This window comes from Myotis nattereri, assembly GCF_964212035.1.
Source record: "Myotis nattereri genome assembly, chromosome: 20".
NCBI lineage: Eukaryota > Metazoa > Chordata > Mammalia > Chiroptera > Vespertilionidae > Myotis > Myotis nattereri.
Genome location: NC_138096.1, coordinates 8542261 through 8561655, shown reverse-complemented (window position 1 = coordinate 8561655; position 19395 = coordinate 8542261). Strand labels below are relative to the sequence as shown.

The 19395-nt window shown below is 51.0% G+C and overlaps 1 protein-coding gene across 1 annotated transcript in view; it reads left to right on the top strand.

The window, feature by feature from the left end:
• The first annotated feature begins 235 nt into the window (after window positions 1-235).
• TGFB2 (transforming growth factor beta 2) overlaps window positions 236-19395 on the top strand; it is a 59265-nt gene continuing 40105 nt past the window's right edge. Inside the window, exon 1 of the mRNA XM_081114378.1 lies at window positions 236-912. Within this exon, the coding sequence (XP_080970504.1) occupies window positions 567-912 (346 nt within the window). The 5' untranslated portion in view covers window positions 236-566. The remainder of the gene's footprint in view (window positions 913-19395) is intronic.

Genomic DNA, 19395 nt, shown 5'->3' with positions numbered 1-19395 from the left:
TATAAACCCGCTGCGCCCCCGGCGCCCCGCCCGCCCGCAGCTGCCAGCGGGGACCTTTTCATCTCTTCCCTCTTGGCCGCGGGAGCCGAGTTCAGATCCGCCACTCGGCGCCCGAAACTGACACACTGAACTCCGTGTCCTCCTCCTGCACCCACTGCCGCCTCCTAGCCACTCGCCTCTCTCCCCCCCCCAGCTCCTCGCTGCAAGGAAACTTTTTCTAACTCCCCCCCCCACCCCCACCACGTGAGGGTTCCCTTTGCCCATCGCATAGGACCGTTTCCACTTAGGGAACGACTGGCTTTTTCTTCTGAAAAGAATTCTCCAGCAAGATACCTTTTTTTTTTTTTTAATTTCCTCTCTCTCTCTCTCTCACTATTGGACAGTGACTCGATTGTCTGCAAAAGTTTCGCATTAAAAAAAAAATCTACCTGACCTGTATTTTCAGATCTTTTCAATTTCTTTTTCCTCTATTTTTATTTTATTTTTATTTTGGGTACCATTTTTTGTTTTAAATTTTTTAAGAAAAAAAAAAAGAAACTTTTTCCACCTTTTTTTTAAAAAAAAAAATGCACTACTGCGTGCTGCGCGCGTTCCTGCTGCTGCACTGGGTGCCGGCCGCGCTCAGCCTGTCGACGTGCAGCACCCTCGACATGGACCAGTTCATGCGCAAGAGGATCGAGGCGATCCGCGGGCAGATCCTCAGCAAGCTGAAGCTCACCAGCCCCCCGGAAGACTACCCCGAGCCCGAGGACGTGCCCCCGGAGGTCATTTCCATCTACAACAGCACGCGGGACTTGCTGCAGGAGAAGGCCAGCCGCCGGGCGGCCGCCTGCGAGCGCGAGCGCAGCGACGAGGAGTACTACGCCAAGGAGGTCTACAAGATCGACATGCCGCCCTTCTTCCCCTCGGAAAGTGAGTGCCGTCTTGTTTGCTTCTGGGGGTTTGTGTTGTGTGTGTGTGTGTGTGTTCGTGTCCATCCTCCGAGGCTGAGCGCTGCCGAGGCTCCCCAAGCGGGGCCACCACGCCAAGGGATCGCCCTGGCCCGTCCGCCTTTGGGTCCCCAGCCCCTCGCCCCACGCACGCCCCTTCCACTCCTGGGCTTGAGAAGCTGAGGCTGGAAAACGTTGCCTTTCCACTGTATTTTCTCCATTCCTCCCCCCCTTAACCTGCACCCCCATCCTCCCCAGCACCCCTCTCCTGTCTAAGGCGTTCTTTTTTTCTCGCCCCTGAGGTTCTTGGCTGGGCCACCAGCTAGGAGCCGGCGTCCCCCCTGTCCCCCGAGAGGCGCTCCCTGGGGCCGAGGGCAGCAGGGGAATCCTGGTGGGTTTCTTTCCTTCCCCCCGACGGGCGTGGAGCCGGCCCAACTGGTACAGGAAGGGTTAAAAAATAGTGGCCCCGGAAGGGAAGGCGCCCCTCGCCCCGCCGACCTCTCCAAGGGGCTCCCCCAAGCTTCCCCCATTGTCTCCAGCTCCCATCGCCAGGACACACCCGATATGGTGAAACTTTTCCAAAACACCTACCTCCTAACCCCCGGTTCTGGAGGCTGTGGCCACGGCCAGGTGTTTACATTCCCAAAGGCCGCCTTGTGCCCAGCCCGCCCCCCTCCCCCCTCTTGGGAGTCACCTGGAGGGGTGGAGAGGGCGGCTTGGTGTCTGACGGTGCGGAAAGGGGGTGGACTTGCACGTTATTTTCCAGAATCTACGCCACCCTGCCTCCTGAAGCTCGCGGTGTGGCAAAACCGCCTTTCTTATGCGTTTCTCTGTCTCCCTCCGGAGCCCTGAGCTCCTGCGGGGACTCGGGCCGCACTCCTGAGCGCCTCCGAGGGAGCAGAAGGCAGCTCATTTGTTTCTTGTAAACCTGCTTCTCTGAGGGCAGCGTCCCCAAAGCCAGCCGGCATACAGTAGCGATGGGAGCCCAGTGATTTATTGGGGAGTTCCTTGGGGTGGGGGGAGTGGGGGAGAGAGAAGGGCAGTCTGCTTAGAATTAGTTCCAATCCTTAAAAAAGAAAAGAAAAAAGGAAGCATCCGTGATACCTGAGAGGGTTAAATACCAGGAAGAAGAAGAAAAAGAAAAAAGAAAGAAAGAAAAAAAGCTTCGATATTTGCGTAGTCCAAACCCCAAGTTGTAAGCTTTTCATTGGCGGCCCATTTCTCTCCACCCCTTTCCATGCCCTATATACTGGCGGGCTGCCTTCACGGAATCTCTGTGTCTTTCCTAAAGAGATAATATTATGGCCCTCTTGATCCGTTTGATCCCAGAGGTTCTAGTTATAGGGCGGAGCTTTTCTTTTAATATTTTTTGTTGTTGTTGTCTGACAAGTCGCAGCTCTGTGACTTGCCCTGTTTCCTCCTGGACGGTCTCAAAATGTGAGCTGGTGGAGCTAACCCAGGTCTTCCAAGCGGCCCCTCTTTTGCTGCATCTTCTCCTGCAGGAGATCCTGGCAGGCAGGATGGTTTTATTGTTGTGATGATGGTGATAAATGCACTCCACCCTGGTTATTCCCTGCGGGAAGCAAAGCTCTGGGTCTGGGGTGGAGCCAAGGAGATATTAGGCAAGAAGGTTCATTGTCATTAACCCGAAGCCACTGAGATCGAACCGGGGGCTGAGTCAGTTTGCCTTCCCCTGCACGTGCGTGGCTTCCACGGCTGTTTGAGCAGACGGGCCAGTGTGTTATGGAGACCCTGAACTTGGCATCCCAGTAGCGTGTTTACCTGCAAAATCTCGGATGCATCGCCGGCGCTTTTCACAGAGGAGGGCTGAATCCATCAGGAGAGAGGTGTGGAGAGAGCAGGTCACCCAGGAGGGCCTTCATTCCCTGTTCTTTCCAGCGTCTCTCAGTCCCAAGGGCTGAGTGATCTGACCTGGGGTCATGGCCATCACCAAAGTGGAGACATTCTCACAGGGTCAGGATTCCAGATAGGGCCGCTGAGAGCAGCAGCAAGTGGAAACTCTTCCCCATCCCACGTGGAGCCACCAAAGATAAGAAAGCCTCTCCGAAGTCCAGTATTTTTCAAAATATACTGTGGGCGTTTCATACCGAAATACAGGCTTCTTAAAGCACACTCTTAAAGCAAAACGCAGGCTTTGTAAAGCCTGTCCTGTGAACGTAGGTTGAGGGGCCGAGAACCATAGCAGACTGCATCCTACTGTGTAAGGACTGTGGACCATTTCACAGAAAGTAGGTTAACTGATTTTCCAGCACTTTCGAGTTATACTGGAATATAGTACACCCTTCCAAAAAAAAAAAAAAAAGTTGGGGGCGGGGGTGGGGGAGAAAAGAGAAAAGCACTCCACCATATTTTAAACAGCAAATTGAAAGTACAGCCTTGGCTTCCGTACCAACGTTCCCCCTTTAGGACTTGATGGCTGCCGGAGGGAATGTGCCTGTCGCTGCTTGTAGGGACTTTGTGAGGGTCATGAGCCCCACAGAGCCCAAGGCATGGGAAAGATCACTGGTTCATTTTTTTTTTTACCCCCAACTTATTAGTGTTCAGGGAGTGACTCCGGCTCAAGTATTACAAATATGCTCTAATTATACTCAGCGAGCCATATATCATTTCAGATCGCTGATCGCCCTTCGCGGCACATTTTATACGGTTCAGACTCAATATTTTTAGCAACGTGGACATTTCAAAGTAAAAATATAAGAGATATTGTATATGCCTCCAGGCATATTTTGTCTTAAATATTATCCTTGGCCCCGCGCGCTATATAAATACAGTAAATATGAATAGAACTGGCCAGTTGCCAACTTTCTCGGATGAATTTTAGTCAAGAAAGGTATTTAGGGGGTATAAATAATACTGTGTCAACAGTTAAAGAAGGGGTCTGATTCGTTTTGAATTTATTCATATTGATCTTCTCACATGCTGTTAGTTTAAGGCTCAAAGTGAAGTGAGGCTTAGGTTTACCGATCATTTTACCCAGTGGGAATTGGTGGATTTCTGGGTCCTTTTGACAATCCATTTGGAGTTCAAGGCACAGCTATTCAAAAGACACTGCTCAAGGCTTTAGAGATTTAGTGAGAGTAACCTCCTTAACCGAGGAGGTGTCCAAGGATGGACAGTTTAAAATCTGTAGAGACTGGGATAATCCTAAAAAGGAAGAGATAAAACCGTTTCATTTTCTCTCTTTCCTCTCCCTCTTTCATTCTAACTAATCAGGCACTTGGGATTCTAACTGTGGTGATTACACACACACACACACACACACACACACACTCACACACACACACACACACACACTCACCGCCCCCACCCAGGATACATCTGACATGTTCGATTGTCCTGACTGCGAGTGGAGGGGTGCTGTGGGCATTTAGTGGGGAAGGCTGGGGATTTGGCTAAACATCCTAGAACACCCACAGCTGAGCCCCTCCCATGTATCAAAGAATTATCCAGCCCAAGAGTCAGGCATGCCAGCGTGGAGGAGCCCTGATTCCCCTGATAGTTACTTGGGGTTACTGAATTCTGCTAGTAGTCCCATGTTAAAAGTAATCACCTAAAAAAGAAAATATCTTTACCATCAAAAGGACATTAAAATGAGAGCATTGAATAGAAAGATAATCAGAAAGTTACCTTAAATAGGAGCATGAAAGTGGACCATTTGGTATAGTCCGTGCTTTATTATGAGGGTAATAAACACCTGAATTAGACATCTGAACTTCCCATTCATTGAGCCTGAGGCCTGGCGCGGCCCCACCCCTCAGTAACTTCGGTCAGCCAGTGCTATCCGTCAGGACAGAGAAGTGAGAAATTATCTTGGATTTCCCTTGCAGGGAAAATAAACAATGCATGTTAATGAAGAGTGGATTCTCCAGGCCAGGCAACGAAGAAAATAAATAATCGTGTCGGTTTATTCAATCCTATTGAATGAGATAAACTAAAATATACAGCCCGAAACATCGCAGCGAGGTTTCTTCGGTCATTGTTTTCGCATGAATGTTAAACACTTGATGCCAAACAATGTCCTTTTCTATTTCTCCTGTCATTTTCCAAGGGGAGTCGTGGGGCGTCGAAGGAATAACCCCCAAAGCGCTGTGTTCTGGGGGGGGGGGGGGGGGGGAGGGAGGCTTAAGGTTCTTCTATTCAGGGACAGGGCTCTCCGTGCACAAGTTGCTGGACTACGGGCCAGTTGCCCAGGGAAGGAAAATATTAGCAGTTGCTGGAACATAGTAGTATTTTTGCTTGATGTTCAGGGATTTTATTTTTTAAGATTCTCTGTGTGTGGATGTGCAAGAGACACGGAGAAAGAGAGAGAGGGAAGGAGAGAGCGAGAGAAAAAGAGATCAAAGACAGACTTGAACCCTTTGACTTCCACAATGGCTGAGTTATTAATAAACAACAGACCCACTTTAATGCCTTCGTTGTCATTGCATCATCGCTTGTACTAACTCTGGTGCCTAATTGTGGTTACATTTAACTTTAGGCCGCAGACTCTGTCAGGATTTCCTCTGTGTTTTTTCCTTTGACTTTTCAAGGACTAGGAAAAACCCTCAAAGAAATATACTGTTTATAACTGAAACTGTTGGGCGAGTCTGTGCTGCCAGGTGAGGCCAGCCTCCTCACCACCAGGGAGGCTGGGCTTTGGAGCTGGAGGGGCCCGCAGGGGACCCCTTGACCTCCCGGAGGGACGCCCAGCCCCGTGTCTCCACAGCGACCTCTGGGGGCGACTTCCGGAGCTGCACCTTTCGAAGGCTGGCTTCTGCCTGGTGCAAAAGCGCTGATGTGTAACCTGATTGCAGCATCTTCCCTCTAAGATACCAAGGAGTGACAGGTCCGCTTTCCTAGGGGAACGGGAGATGGGGAAAGCGGGCTAGTGACTCACTGTCGATCCACCCTCAGATCTGGTTTAGAACCGAGGAGGTTGCCAACTCCCAGGCCTTCGCCCAGAGATGACAACACGCTTCAGGCTGCATTTTTAATTAATTATTTATTTAAAAAAATTTTTTTTTTTAAAAAATATATACTTTATAGATTTTTTTACAGGGAGGAAGGGAGAGGGATAGAGAGTTAGAAACTTCCATGAGAGAGAAACATCGATCAGCTGCCTCCTTGCACACCCCCCTACTGGGGATGTGCCCACAACCAAGGTACATGCCCTTGACCGGAATCGAACCTGGGGCCTTTCAGTCCACAGGCCGACGCTCTATCCATTGAGCCACACTGGCTAGGGCCCGGCTGCATTCTTAGAAGGTTCGTGGAGGAACCTGGCCCTGGGAGAGATGTGCAGGCCAACCACGGAGTTGGGACTCTGGTCAGCATCCCCCGCCCCGCTCCTGCCCACCCCCTCATCCCCTTGTAGGTTTAGTAAGGAAGGTGAACCTCAAGCCAAGACGCTGCATGGAAGAGGCTGGGAACGCCCTGCATCTGTCCTGATGGAGCATTTCCGGTGCTGAGGGATGCTGGAGAGGACGTGGGCTCGCCAGATGTGCTCGCCCCCCTTAGGCAGCCCTTCAGCCCGAGGGAGGGTGGGTTCCGTTCCTCCCATTCGGAGCAGCTTGACGAAATGTGCCTCTGGCCAGAGATAAACAAATGTTTCCATTGTCATTTTGAAGCCATATGTGTTTCTTTTCCAATATTCTTTAAACCCGGATTTTTTTTTTTTTTTTTTTAAACCTAGGAATCCCATGTTCTCCGGGCCTTTTCAGTGGAATCACAGACGAGGGATTCTTTGATGGGTTTGTTTAGGCTGCAAAGCGCGCTCCTGTCTGTGTTTGGAAGAAATCTGAGAAGTTCTGATCAGGCGACAACCACAAACGGGGGTGTTGTTTGTTGTTTGTTGTTGTTGCCTTTGGATTCGTTTCTCTTCTGACCTCTCCCGTCTGGAAGTGGGTGGTGAACTGGACTGCGGTGTGGCCACCACCTTGCTTCCTGGGCCGGCTTGGTGGCCCCGCTGTGGCGTGAAACACCCCCTTGGCCCCTACCCCACCCTCCCTGAATGCTTCTTGGTTTTCCCGCCTCTGGAGTATCTGTATCGATGGCGGTCAGCTTCCCTGGGCCAGGCCCAGTTTTTCCACCTGCGACGATGACGAAGAGGCTGGCCTTCTAGGGCTGTAAGAGGTTGAGGAGGACAGGGGCAGAGGGCTCCTGGCTCTGTTGCTGGCTCTGTAGGCCTACGTTGCACGGCAGCCATAACTCATGGCATCTCAAACGCCATGGATTTTAAGGGGCACCATTATTGTATGGGCCCCTAGGAAGGAAACGTCACTGACAGTTCACTCTAACGTGCTGTTGCCTGTGAGCTAGGAAAAGAGAGATTTTAGACATACTAAAACGTGATTACACATGGATGTTCTAGAAGCCGCTCCCACTAGCCTGGGATGTCTTGGAACCTGCATCTTATTCTTTTCCTGGTTCCATTCAGTGGGTCTATTTCCTTTGCACACTCGGATTGTTTCATAGGTGACCTCTGCCACCTAAAGGGCTGGAAAGAGGGACTGGCAGGGCTAGCTAGACATCTAAGAAGCCCTTGAGAAGGAAGCCTTCTTAGGCAAGACCGCAAACGTCTTAGAAAACATGATGACGCTGCATTGGTAAGGAGTTGAGTTTCTTTCCTTCTTTCTTTTTAAAATATATTTTATTGATTTTTTTTACAGAGAGGAATGGAAAGTGATAGAGAGTTAGAAACATCGATGAGAGAGAAACATCGATCAGCTGCCTCCTGCACACTCCCTACTGGGGATGTGCCCGCAACCAAGGTACATGCCCTTGACCGGAATGGAACCTGGGACCTTTCAGTCCGCAGGCTGAGGCTCTATCCACTGAGCAAAACTGGTTAGGGCCCAATGAGCTCTTTGATGGGTCAGAAATGTGGGGCTTAGGTGCTCCTTCAACCCCAACGACTTCAGGAACTTAAGGCCGATGAACAAAGCTTTCTGGATGTTTCGAGGCCGGAACCTTCTGGAAGTCGCCTGGGTGCAGCTGTTGGCTCTCACATTAGCTTGTCCCACGTGCCCCTGTTCACTGGGAGGGGGCCCCCTCCCCAGGGGCCTTCCTTGCTGCCCACATGGGGGTCAGTAGGAAGCAGGCTATTCCTGAGGAAGAGCATTGAGGTGCTGAGAGAAGTCAGGGGGGCTGCTTTTTGGGGAGATGTTGTTTGTTTCAGGAAATCTGTAGCATCGTCCCAGTCTTCAGAAAGACAAAGAAAACTGCTGTGATATAAACGTTGGCTCTGTTCCCTGGTCTTCCCCCATCGGACCCATTCCACCCTGTCAGATGCCAATAGGGCCTGACAAGCCGGCTCCCACATAACTAACTGGTCACCCATCACTTCAGGCTGTCGCTGTCGCAAGCATCTATATTCGTCACCTCCTCTTGGGGACAAGAATGCAAAGTTTGTTATCGAGAAAGACAGTATTCGTTAATGCATTCTAAGAGCACAATTTACAGTTGGCAAAACATAAATAGGACTTTTTTTTTTTTTTTTTCCTGAGAAATGTAACTTAATTTTTCAGTGTGGGATTCATTTCAGCATCGTTAACTCAATGCTTCTCAGACGAAACCCATTAGGGATCAATCATTCTCTCTCTACCACAGGGAACGGCAATAACGTTGTCATTCTTTCCACTTTGGGTTTTATTAGCATCCGGTCATTGATTCCCTGTCCACTGACTTAACCTCAGCTTCCCATCTGCTTTGACATCTAAATGACAATACCGTGGAAGTTGTATTTCCTTGTCAGTAACTCTTAGAATTCAGTTGCAGGCTGAGAAAAGCCAAGGGGCGGGGGGAGGGGAAAAAAGGTGAATGGTTTATTCTGAGTCTACTTTAAAAGGAGGAAAGAGCCCTAGCCAGTTTGGCTCAGTGGATAGAGCGTCAGCCTGCGGACTCAAGGGTCCCGGGTTCGATTCCGGTCAAGGGCATGTACCTTGGTTGCGGGCACATCCCCAGTAGGGAGTGTGCAGGAGGCAGCTGATCGATGTTTCTCATCGATGTTTCTAACTCTCTATCTCTCTCCCTTCCTCTCTGTAAAAAATCAATAAAATATATATATAAAAATAAAAAAAATAAAAGGAGGAAAGAGCATCACAGACAGGACAGGACATTTCTCTGCAGACGATGGAGGCTTTGGTAACGGGACAGGCCCTGGAGCTCTGTCCCCACAGGCAGGCGCACAGCGTGGCATCTGGGCGTTGGAAATTGAGGAGAGGGAAGCGGAGAATGGAACATTCCAGAACGCGGACTTGGGCAGTACGTGGGCAGAAACAGAGCCGCGTTCCGGCCGTCACCTTGGGCTCGGAAACCTCACTGTCACCCTTAGACATGTCTGTTAAAAGTCATGATGTGAAGAATCACTCAACCATTCATTTGTCCCTCCTCACGGGAGGGATCAAGCCTTGGGTTGTTGAGGGTGTGCATGGAAGTCATTGGTCAGCTCCGCGAAACCAGTCCCGAATGGCCACCATGTCACCTCCGCAGGGCTGGTGAGAATGAGGTGATTGGGGCCAGTTTGTCTTGGAGAGAGATACATGTCAGAAGATCCCCCTGTCAGCAAACATCACCATCAATAACCAAGCTGTGTGGCTAGAACTGTGCCTGACTTCATGAGTTCCCCAGTCCTCAGATGCTAGAAGGTGGACTTGAGCCACGCTGACCCCCAGGCCTGGCGCATTTGGCATCAGCGGTGCGCCCTCCCTCCGTACCATTGGCTGGGCCGTCTCTAAGTGGAGTACAAATTCATTGTGGTGTAGCATGGAGAGGAAACGGTAGGGCCCACTCATGGAATGGCTATCGTCAGAGAGAGGTGTGTGTGGAGGGTTTGCAGCAGGAATTGAATTTGAAATGGAGTTTAGGAGCACTTTAAAAAATTTATGTGTTGGTTTGAGAGAGAGAAACAGCGATTTGTCATTCCACTTATTGACCCATTCATTGGTGGGCTCTTGCCTGTGTGTCCTGACTGGGGATCAAACCCACAACGTTGGCACATCGGGACGACGCTGTAACCAATGGGCTACCCAGCCAGGGCCTGGGAGCATTTTTCATGACATTTCATTCTGCTTAAGGGACCATTTGAGCAAGAATGGATTTACCTCTTACAGAAATTTCTTACAGAAATTTCAATCGTTGTACTGTTAATATTTGGCTCTGTTGACTAATGAGTTTGCCGACCACGACCCTGGGTGATCTGGGACCACTTCAGGGATTCTTTTTTTTAAAATATATTTTATTGATTTTTTTACAGAGAGGAAGGGAGAGGGATAGAAAGTTAGAAACATCCATCAGCTGCCTCCTGCACATCCCCTACTGGGGATGTGCCCGCAACCAAGGTACATGTCCTGGACCGGAATCGAACCTGGGACCATTCAGTCTGCAGTCCCACGCTCTATCCATTGAGCCAAACTTGTTAGGGCTACTCCAGGCATTCTGATCCCATGAAGAGAATGGTTCCGCAACCCCCGCTGGCCTGAAGAAGGCGCTATTTCCCAGGGAAAGGAGTGAAGTGCCCCCAGAAACGCATAGGGCCAGAGTGGGGCGAGAGAGCACAGGCTGCATCTTACTCTGCCTCTGTGGGGTGGAAGCTGAGCTTTCTGTGGAAGGTAACTTTCCGCATCTCTTTCCAGGGGTCAGGCCGGCAAGAGAAGGCTTTGTTTGACTTGCTGATCTTGTGACAAAGCCTTGGTGCCCAGTGGAGCTTCCTGTCTTTACAGACTGGTTATCTGGGGGGGATTTTCTCCCTCAGGAGACTCCGGGGAAGGCTCTAAAAATAGACAGCATGGTTGCTTATTGGGGAGAACGTGTGCACAGATGTCAGCTGGCAAGGGCGTCCGAGACAATGTGATTGCAGGCACGACAGAGGCCTGGGTGTGGGCTCTTCTCTGCCATGCGGGTCATCCAGGGTCCTAGGTCCCCGCTAGAGAGGGCTCCACTGGGAGGTGGAACCCGTGCAAGTGTGCAAACAGGTCGCCGGGGATCTTGTGAGTTTGCTGAATGCTGGCGAGGGTAAGCTCCAGGGCAGGGCAAAGTCTTTCCTACCAGTTTTCACATCGAGATATAAGAGGCACAAATCTGGAAAACACACAAAATGAGGAATCCATACGGCCGCTGTCTTTTGTCAAAAACAGTTCTCAGGTCAGGTCTGCTTTGGGGCAGGTATTTCTAGGAGACATGCCCCCGGTGAATGGAAGGGGTGTGGATTTCCAGGGTGTGCCTGGAGTGAGGAGAGAAGTATATTCATGCCTGGCCTGGAAGGCACTCAGGGGCTCATCTAGCCACTAGGTTAGGTAACTCACATATCACATCCCTTGACTACATTGTATTTTTCAGTCTCTTTTATATATATACTAGAAGATTCCTGCAAGAATAGGGCTTCCTCAGGCCTATTCCTGCAAGAATAGGGCTTCCTGCTTCTCTCCCTTCTCCGCTGCCTCCCTCCCATCTCTGCTGCCTCAGCTCCCTCCCTTCTCCGCCACTTTGCTCCCTTCTGCAGCACTTGGCTTCCTTCTATGCTGTCTTCCATCTTCACTCTGCACCTGCGTATGCAAATTAGCCACCATCTTTGTTGGGTTAATTTGCATGCTTGCTCTGATTGGCTGGTGGGCATAGCAGAGGGACGGTCAATTTGCATGTTTCTCTTTTATTAGTGTAGATCATCTTAGCTCAATCTTCTAATAACCCTCAAGGGTTCCCTGACGTCCACTTCATTTTACAGAAACGGGCCTGGCAAAATCAGATGTGTCCCAAGGTTTATCGGATCTACCTCATCTCATGCAAAAATCCTGTATTTATACCGGACTCGACTACCCTTAGTAATGTTTTCTCTTCCATTTTTTGGTGTAGTTTTCTTTTTCTTTAAGAAGAATATGGTGGGCCATATACAAGAGCTAGTTGCTGCTCCTTCAAGGGAAACAAAGTTCCAAATTTCAGGATGTAATAACCACCATGGCCTGGCCTGGCGTGGCTCCGTGGTTGAGCATTGACCTAGGAACCAGGAGGTCACGGTTCGATTCCCAGTCAGGGCACATGCCCGGGTTGCGGGCTCTGTCCCCAGTGGGGGGCGTGTAGGAGGCAGCTGATCCATGATTCTCTCTCATCATTGATGTTTCTATCTCTCTGTCCCTCTCCCTTCCTTTCTGAAATCAATAGAAATATATTTAAAAAAAAAATAGCAACCATGGAAGATACGTTTTATCCCATCCAAGGAGCCCCGAATGTTTCAACTATAGCTGAGCAGCCCCAGACCAATATACACGTGTACTTTGAACTCATTGGAGAAGGAGTTCTCACGTGTGGGTGAGAAATGATGACAGGTGGTTTTTAGAAACCCGAAATCTCGGCCAACCAAATGAAAAACAGGCTTTTATTCTTAATAGGTAGTCTGTCTTTCGTCAAAGGAGGTCAAGGCCTTCCCTAGCCGTCTTTAATAGCAGTCAAGGTATTTATTTTAACATTTCGGTATATAAATTGGACATTGTTATTTTAACATGGGGACGTGTTAGAGGGAACGCCGAATCCAGGAGTCTGCCTGCCGGGTAAGGGCTGCTGAAAAGCTGGGCCCAGCACCCAGAACCCCCTGGAAGTGTTCGGTGTCGCGTCCCCTGGCCCCGAGTAGCGGGGACCTTATATATCCGGGGGAAAATGATAAGAACGTTCATTGAGTCCCTCTCCCGCGTTGAGTCTTTGTATAGCTCTGTGCAAGGCTTCTCGTCAGTCAAATAGCTAATGACTGTGCTTTTTAAAACTCCTAGCTGTCTGCCCAGTTGTTACCACACCCTCTGGCTCAGTGGGCAGCTTCTGCTCCAGGCAGTCCCAGGTGCTCTGTGGGTACCTTGGTGAGTACACTCGTCTGCTTTATACCTCCTTTCACGTAGTCATATCGGCTTTATCGCTCGTGTCTGTCTCCTGTGGGGGAAATGGCAGAGGCCACGTGGAAGCCTGAATGCTGGCGAGGGTAAGCTCCAGGGCAGGGCAAAGTCTCTCCTACCAGTTTTCATGTCGAGATAGAAGAGGCACAAATCTGGAAAACAGCCTTGTCGCTGATCCCTCGCAAAGGTGCCCCTGCATTTTGCAGTTAGCCGTCTTCTAGGAGACACACCCATGAATCGCTGGGAAATCCTATGATGGCGTGGTTGCCCTAGGTGATGGGATGGATTGTGGGGTGTACGAGATGTGTGTCCCAGGGGTCACAGAGTGATTCAAGATATTGATCCCCCCCTGGCCCCCATGGAGGGATGCTCTCAGGAGGGCTGACCATATGACCAGAATGTCCCTTTAGTATGTGTGTGTATCTTATTTGTAGCTATGTCCTTATTCCTGGCACATAGTAGTTGCTCAATTAATGCAAAGGAGATTCTTTTCCCCCCTCCCTTTCCTTTGAAGTTCTAGAGGGAGGCGTGTGGGAGAGTTATGCTGCTGCCCTTGTGTGTGACCTTCCTGTTGTCCTTTCTGGGTTGCATGAGAAATGGGTTGTCATGAGGCAAGACTGGGAGCATGCCACATTCTCACACGTAGCCCCGACCCTCAGAGCCAGGGCCACCTGTCGGGCTGGGGGTCACTGAAGCCAGAGGTCTCATTCCTTACTGATTTGGAGCATGAATCAATTCAGCCGGCTTTTCCCGGGTGCCTACTTCATGCGGGGCAATGAGATCACAGCAAAGACGGGATTGAGATGTTGCTGACGCCGGAAAAACTCAGTGGCCCGAGGTGCCCTTGACCCGAGGTGCTTAGAAAGAGAGGAAGTGGACCAGTAATGCTGGCCTCGGTCCACGCTGCATGTTTGAGGCTCTGAGAAGGTTTGGATTATATGGATTCTAAATGTGGGCAAAGGTCCCAGATAGGGACAAAAGAAATGTGTTGACTACCCGCATAGAAGTCTGATTCTCTGGCGTCATGCTTAACTTTGCTTCTTGAGAATCAAGGAAGAGGGTGACTTATTCACAGTGGCCTAAGCTGGGATTTCCTAAAACAAAACAAAAAACAAAACAAAACAAAACAAAAACAGAAAACCCTAAAAACAAAACTTAATATATTGAGATTATACATTTATTTTTCCCCCAAAATGCCTCAGAGTGGCTAGCTAGAAGCTGCCCCGTGAAAAATAAAAAGTTCTCTTTGGTGAGACACGTTGTATTGTATAGTCCGTCTCTAAATGTGTGTTTTATTTCACTGTCTTATTAACTAAGGAGTGAACTGTCTGATCCCCCCCGCCCTCGCCCCCAGTAGCTTTCTGGAAAAGAAAAGGGGAGGGAAGGAGAGAAGAAAAACGTTCGTTAAACACCCCTTGGTCCTTAAGACACAGCCTCCTGGTCCTCCCCGCATTGGTCGGTCGGTTGGGAAGGACCCGAGTAGCAATGCCATTTTTCTGGAAACCGGCTTAGAGAGGTAGATCCAGGTCCTCTCTTCCAGCTAGCCGGTGTCAGAGCCCAAATCCGAATCCAGGTCTGGCCCCTTGCTCTCCACCACACTGCCCAGACCCCAAACTTTTCCTTGTTTTGGCCTTCCTGTCGCGTCCCCTCGGGAATCCTGCCCCTCAATGTAGTCGTGGTCTTACCTACGATTCTGCACCAATTTCCTTTTTCTCTCCTCCCCTAGGAAACAGGAGAGGCCTCCCAGGGCAGGGACAGGGAGCGAGGCGGAGGCTGCACCCAGAGTCCCCCGACACCCCGCTTCCAGGCCGCTGGGAAAACCCTGTAGACCCCTCTCGGCCCTTCCACGCGAGACTGCTGAGTGGTGGGGCCCTGCGCTTTATTTTATTTTCGTGTCTCTGTTCTTAGAAATAGTAATTGAGTAAAAATGTAAGTGAGCCGATGCCAGGCGGCAGGCGGCCAGGGTCAGGGTGAGTTTCTCCATGCTGCGTGCGGCCGGCCGTGCCAAGCAGCTCCAGGGCCATCGCTGTCACCTTGCGTGACCCTCCCCTCGTTCCAAGGAGCCGCTGGGAGCGGCTGGAGGCAGCGCGGGGCCCGGGGCGCCTCTTGCTTTTCTCACTCGCTCCAACCTGGGGGTGCTGATCACGGCTTTGCTGGCCCCAGTGATGATGGGACCGGGGGTTTCCGAGACTTCCTCAGCCTTCAACACAGGATGGGATCGTTGTTTTTTTACATTTATTTTTATGGATTTCAGAGAGGAAGGCAGAGGGAGGGAGAGAGAGAAACATCAATGAGGAGAGAGAATCATGGATCGGCTGCCTCCTGCACGCCCCCTACTGGGGATCGAGCCCACAGACCGAGCATATGCCCTGAGCAGGAATGGAACCCTGACCTCCTGGTACATAGGTCAAGGCTCAACCACCACCTGCTGAGTGGATGCAATTGTTCTTGCTCCTCACAGGTGGTGTGGTTGCTAGAGCTTGTTTCTCTTGTCAAAGTCATTATCCCCTCCCTCCGCGCCCCGCCTCCCCCAACTATTGGTTAGGATGTTAGTCGGCCTGAGAGGTTTTCTAATAAAACATAAAAATCCAGAAGATAAGCAACAGTCTGTCCAGGAATGAATGGATTAAGGGTCGTGAAAGCGATTTCAGGTTTGTTTGGGTGGTTTTTTTCTCCATAAGAGGCTTTAAGGAGCTGGGGGAAGATTTAAAGATGGTGTTTCTCAGAGTATCTCCCGAGCCCAGCTGGATGGCTCAGTTGGTTGACTGTGCACTGAAAAGGTTGCGGGTTCGATTCCCAGTCAGGGCACCTACCTGGGTTGTAGGTTCAACCCCCAAATGGAGCACAGATGGAAGGTAACTGATTGATGTCTCTCTTTCGCTCTCACTGCATGTCCTCAGGTGAGGATTAAAAAATATCTATCTATATATATATATAAAAGCCTAAACGACTGTTACGACCAGCTGGTAGCTATGACAAGCACTGACCACCAGGGGGCAGACACTCAATGCAGGAGCTGCCCCCTGGTGGTCAGTGCACTCCCACAGCCAACCTCCTGTGGTCCCTCCCTGTGGTTGGTCAACCTCCCTTGGCCCCTCCTCCTGGTTGGCCAACCACTCGTGTTCCCTCCCCCTAGGCTGGGCGAGATGGCCCTGATTGCTGGCCAGGCCGAGGGACCTCACCTGTGCATGAATTCGTGCACCGGGCCTCTAGTAATAATATAAAAAGTGTCTCTTGAGGTGTCTTTGGAAGCAGATTCCCTGGCCTCTCCCAGACCTGCAGAGGGGGTGGGGCTGGGGTGGGCTGAGGCCAGCAATCTGCATATTTGAGTGGCATTTCGGGTCATTCCTGTGTCACTGGAGTTTGTTGCTGCTCTGATTGGGTGGGTCCGTTCACTGCAGTCCTAGCCCAGAGGATTCAGATCCCACGGGGCCTCTTCTACCCGCTGGTCCTGCAAGTGCGGGGCCCTCAATCCACAGCCCAGCCACGTCTCTCCCCGGACTGTCCATTTCCCCAGATGCACACAGATGTGGAGGTAGACTTGTGAATCACACGCACTACACCTATTCACCCTGGAGGGGATGGTGGTGCGTGTGCAAGGAAGTCAGTTAGTCACACGGGGAGCGGGGTGGACGCCTAGTGTGGAAGCTGCTCCCGGGAGTGAATTCTCCCACTCAAAGTCCTTCACCTGGGCAACGGTGGAGTGAGGAGATTTTCGAAACCAGTGTGTAATGTGTACGCAACATCTATTTTATAATGTATAAACCGGCGGCTAGGGTTTCACTCCCTGTCGACCTCTTCATGGCCCGAATCCTGTTCTGGGACATTCCATCGGGTGAGGCTCCAGCCAACAGTGGGACGCAAACTCTACTCTCTTGTCCAAACTCAGCGTCGAGCCACTGCAGCTTTCGCTTTGGAGTTTTTCCTCCGCCAGAGGTTCAGGGCAGGTGAAAATCTGACCGGCTCCTCAGGAGAAGAGCTAGCGCTGAATGACTTGGTCTTTTCTCCTGTTTCCCTGATGCTATTGTGGAACCATCCAGAACAGCGGCTCTCTAACTGCTCTAGCGCGTTTCTGGCCATCAAATGATTAGAGAAATGCCCATGTCTGCAAGACAGGCCATGTTGCTAAGCAGCCCCCATACCTGTAGAAGTAGGAAAAGAATGACGGAGGGTGTGAATTCTGCTGCCCAACCAACAAGCCTTCAATGAAAAGAGCTGACCTTGACGATGAGTAGAGTGTCTTAAGATCAATGTCAAATGTCGGCAGAGCTCATGGGAAGACAGGTCAAGAGAAGACCTTCCTACGGCAGATGAGTTCATTGAAGAGTATTTGTGGCTGTGTGTCTGCCATGCTTTAGGCACCCATCTGGGCACTAGTGATACCATCAGTGAATGAAACAGCCCAGAACTTTGCCTGAGGAGCTCCCCAGGCTAGAGGGGGAAGATGGACAATGCATTGAAAAGATAAGGGATGGTAGGATTGGAGAACTGTTATGGGGAGAACAGAAGAGCAGGGGTGGGGATGGGGAAGTGAATTGCAATTTCAAATAAGCTGGCCGAGCCCAGCTGGTGTGGCTCAATGGTTGAGCGTCGACCTATGAACCAGGAGGTCACGGTTCAATTCCCAGTCAAGGGCACGTGCCAATCTCCAGTAGGGGGCATGCAGGAGGCAGCAGATCGGTGATTCTCTCTCATCATTGATGTTTCTCTCTCTCTCTCCTTTTCCCTTCCTCTCTCTGAAGTCAATAAAAATGTCCCTTTAAAAATAAATAAATAAGCTGGCGGGGGGAGGGGGCGGGGGGGTCATCAAGAGGGTGGCATTTGAGCAGAGACTCGTAGGAGGTCAGAGAACAGTCCGGGGCTCTCTGGGGAAGAGCATTTCTGGCCGAGGGGACAGCTGGTCCCGTTGCTGACGTGTTCCAGCATTATCAGAAGTGTCCTGGGAGATGAGATTAGAGAAATCACGACGGACAGCTCGTGTAGGGCGTTGGAGTCCATTGGCAAGGCTGGGAAGTTTCCTCTGATGGAAGGGGTGGGAGAAGGGTGGTGTTAGCCGAGGGGTCCGGGAGCCGGCTAAGTGGGGCACAGCGCCCCAGGTGAGCAAGGCGGCAGCAGAGCCAGTGTCAGGCCTGTGGAATTCGCTGCAGTGGCTGTTGTGGAGCCACCCGAGCGTGGATGCTCTCTCACTACTGTCCTCCTCTCGGCTGCGTTCCCAGGGGAAGCTGGACTGTTAATGGCAAATAATTTGGGAGGCAGGCTGCAGGGGCTTCTGGATGCAGAATATGTTTTAGGGGGATTGTTTTTCCGGAGTGAACGGAAAGCCACCCCCTTCCTTGCTGGCAGGAAGCTAGCTTTGCACCCTTCTGGGTATGAAAATAGCCTCCCGGGTCTCCCGTCTTGTGCCGACAAGTGTGGAAGGACAGCTGTTGGGTTTGGTTCTTGCTGTCACGCCTGGGCACAGCCATCGGCGACTCGGTGGCCAGGGACAGGTGGCACGAGGCTGAGAGGTAGCCACGCGCCGGCCTGGGAGGATGACAGACCACTTTGCGTGTATGGAGTGGAGAGTCGGGCTTAGAAGGGTCTCTGGATTGTCCAGCTGGGCCTGAAACGAGGTCAGAAGCCAAGGAATTTGCAAAACTATGCCTCTTATCAGTCAAAAAGCATTTCTGTTGGACCGGAGTTTGCTTTCTAATTTTTAAGTTTTGAACATCAAGGCTTGACCCTGGGAAGCTGCTATCATTCCTTCATCAATCTGGACCAGTGAGATCTGCCAGGAGATGGAGGGATAGAGCATCGACCCGTTTTGCAGGGGCCGGCAATTTAGTGAGGAGGTCAGGAGTCCAACCCAAACAGACACAACCGAGAAGCCAGCGCCGTGCGGGTGCTCGGAAGGAAGGCGTCTGAGAGGTCAGAAGAAGAATTGCGCAGTTTGGGCTAGAGAGGTCAAGGGAGGCTTCTCGGGGGAGGTGACATTTGCTGCTTGAAAGGCGACCTTTGAAAGGGTAGTTTGGCCGTGGTCCGGCAGCAATGGGAAGCTGCTTACGTTTCCTGGGAGGAGAAAGTCTGCCCTTTTGTGTTGTTTTTCCCACTCTGTGAACTTGCAGGACTACGCTCTTGATGAACCATGAAATGGCAGAAGCACTTAGCGTGGTCTTGGAAAAAAGCCTGAGGTGTTGGGAGACCCTCTCGGAAATACTGAGGCTGGAGGACAGGGCCCCACTGTGCTAGCGAGCCTGGGCGATGCAGAGTGGGGACATTCAGGAGATTCATTGACCTGTTGCATGTAAAGTCCATTCTGCCATGACGGGCGTGACGTAATGGGACTGTGTGGAATATAGCATTATTTTACAAGTTCAAGGTCACTGTCTTAGCGCGCTTTTCCTCATCTCAAGCACAAAGATTGGGCGTTGGCACTGCGCCATGACATCTTCGTGGCCTCAGGGCCCAGCCATGAGAAGTGGCAGTTACCCTGCCCACATCCCATTGGCCACGCGCAATGTCACTAGCACAGGAGGGGTGCATAAGAGAGGGACTATGTCACCCTGGACCCAGGAGAGAGAGAGACAGACAGACGTTTTGAACAAGTGATACCA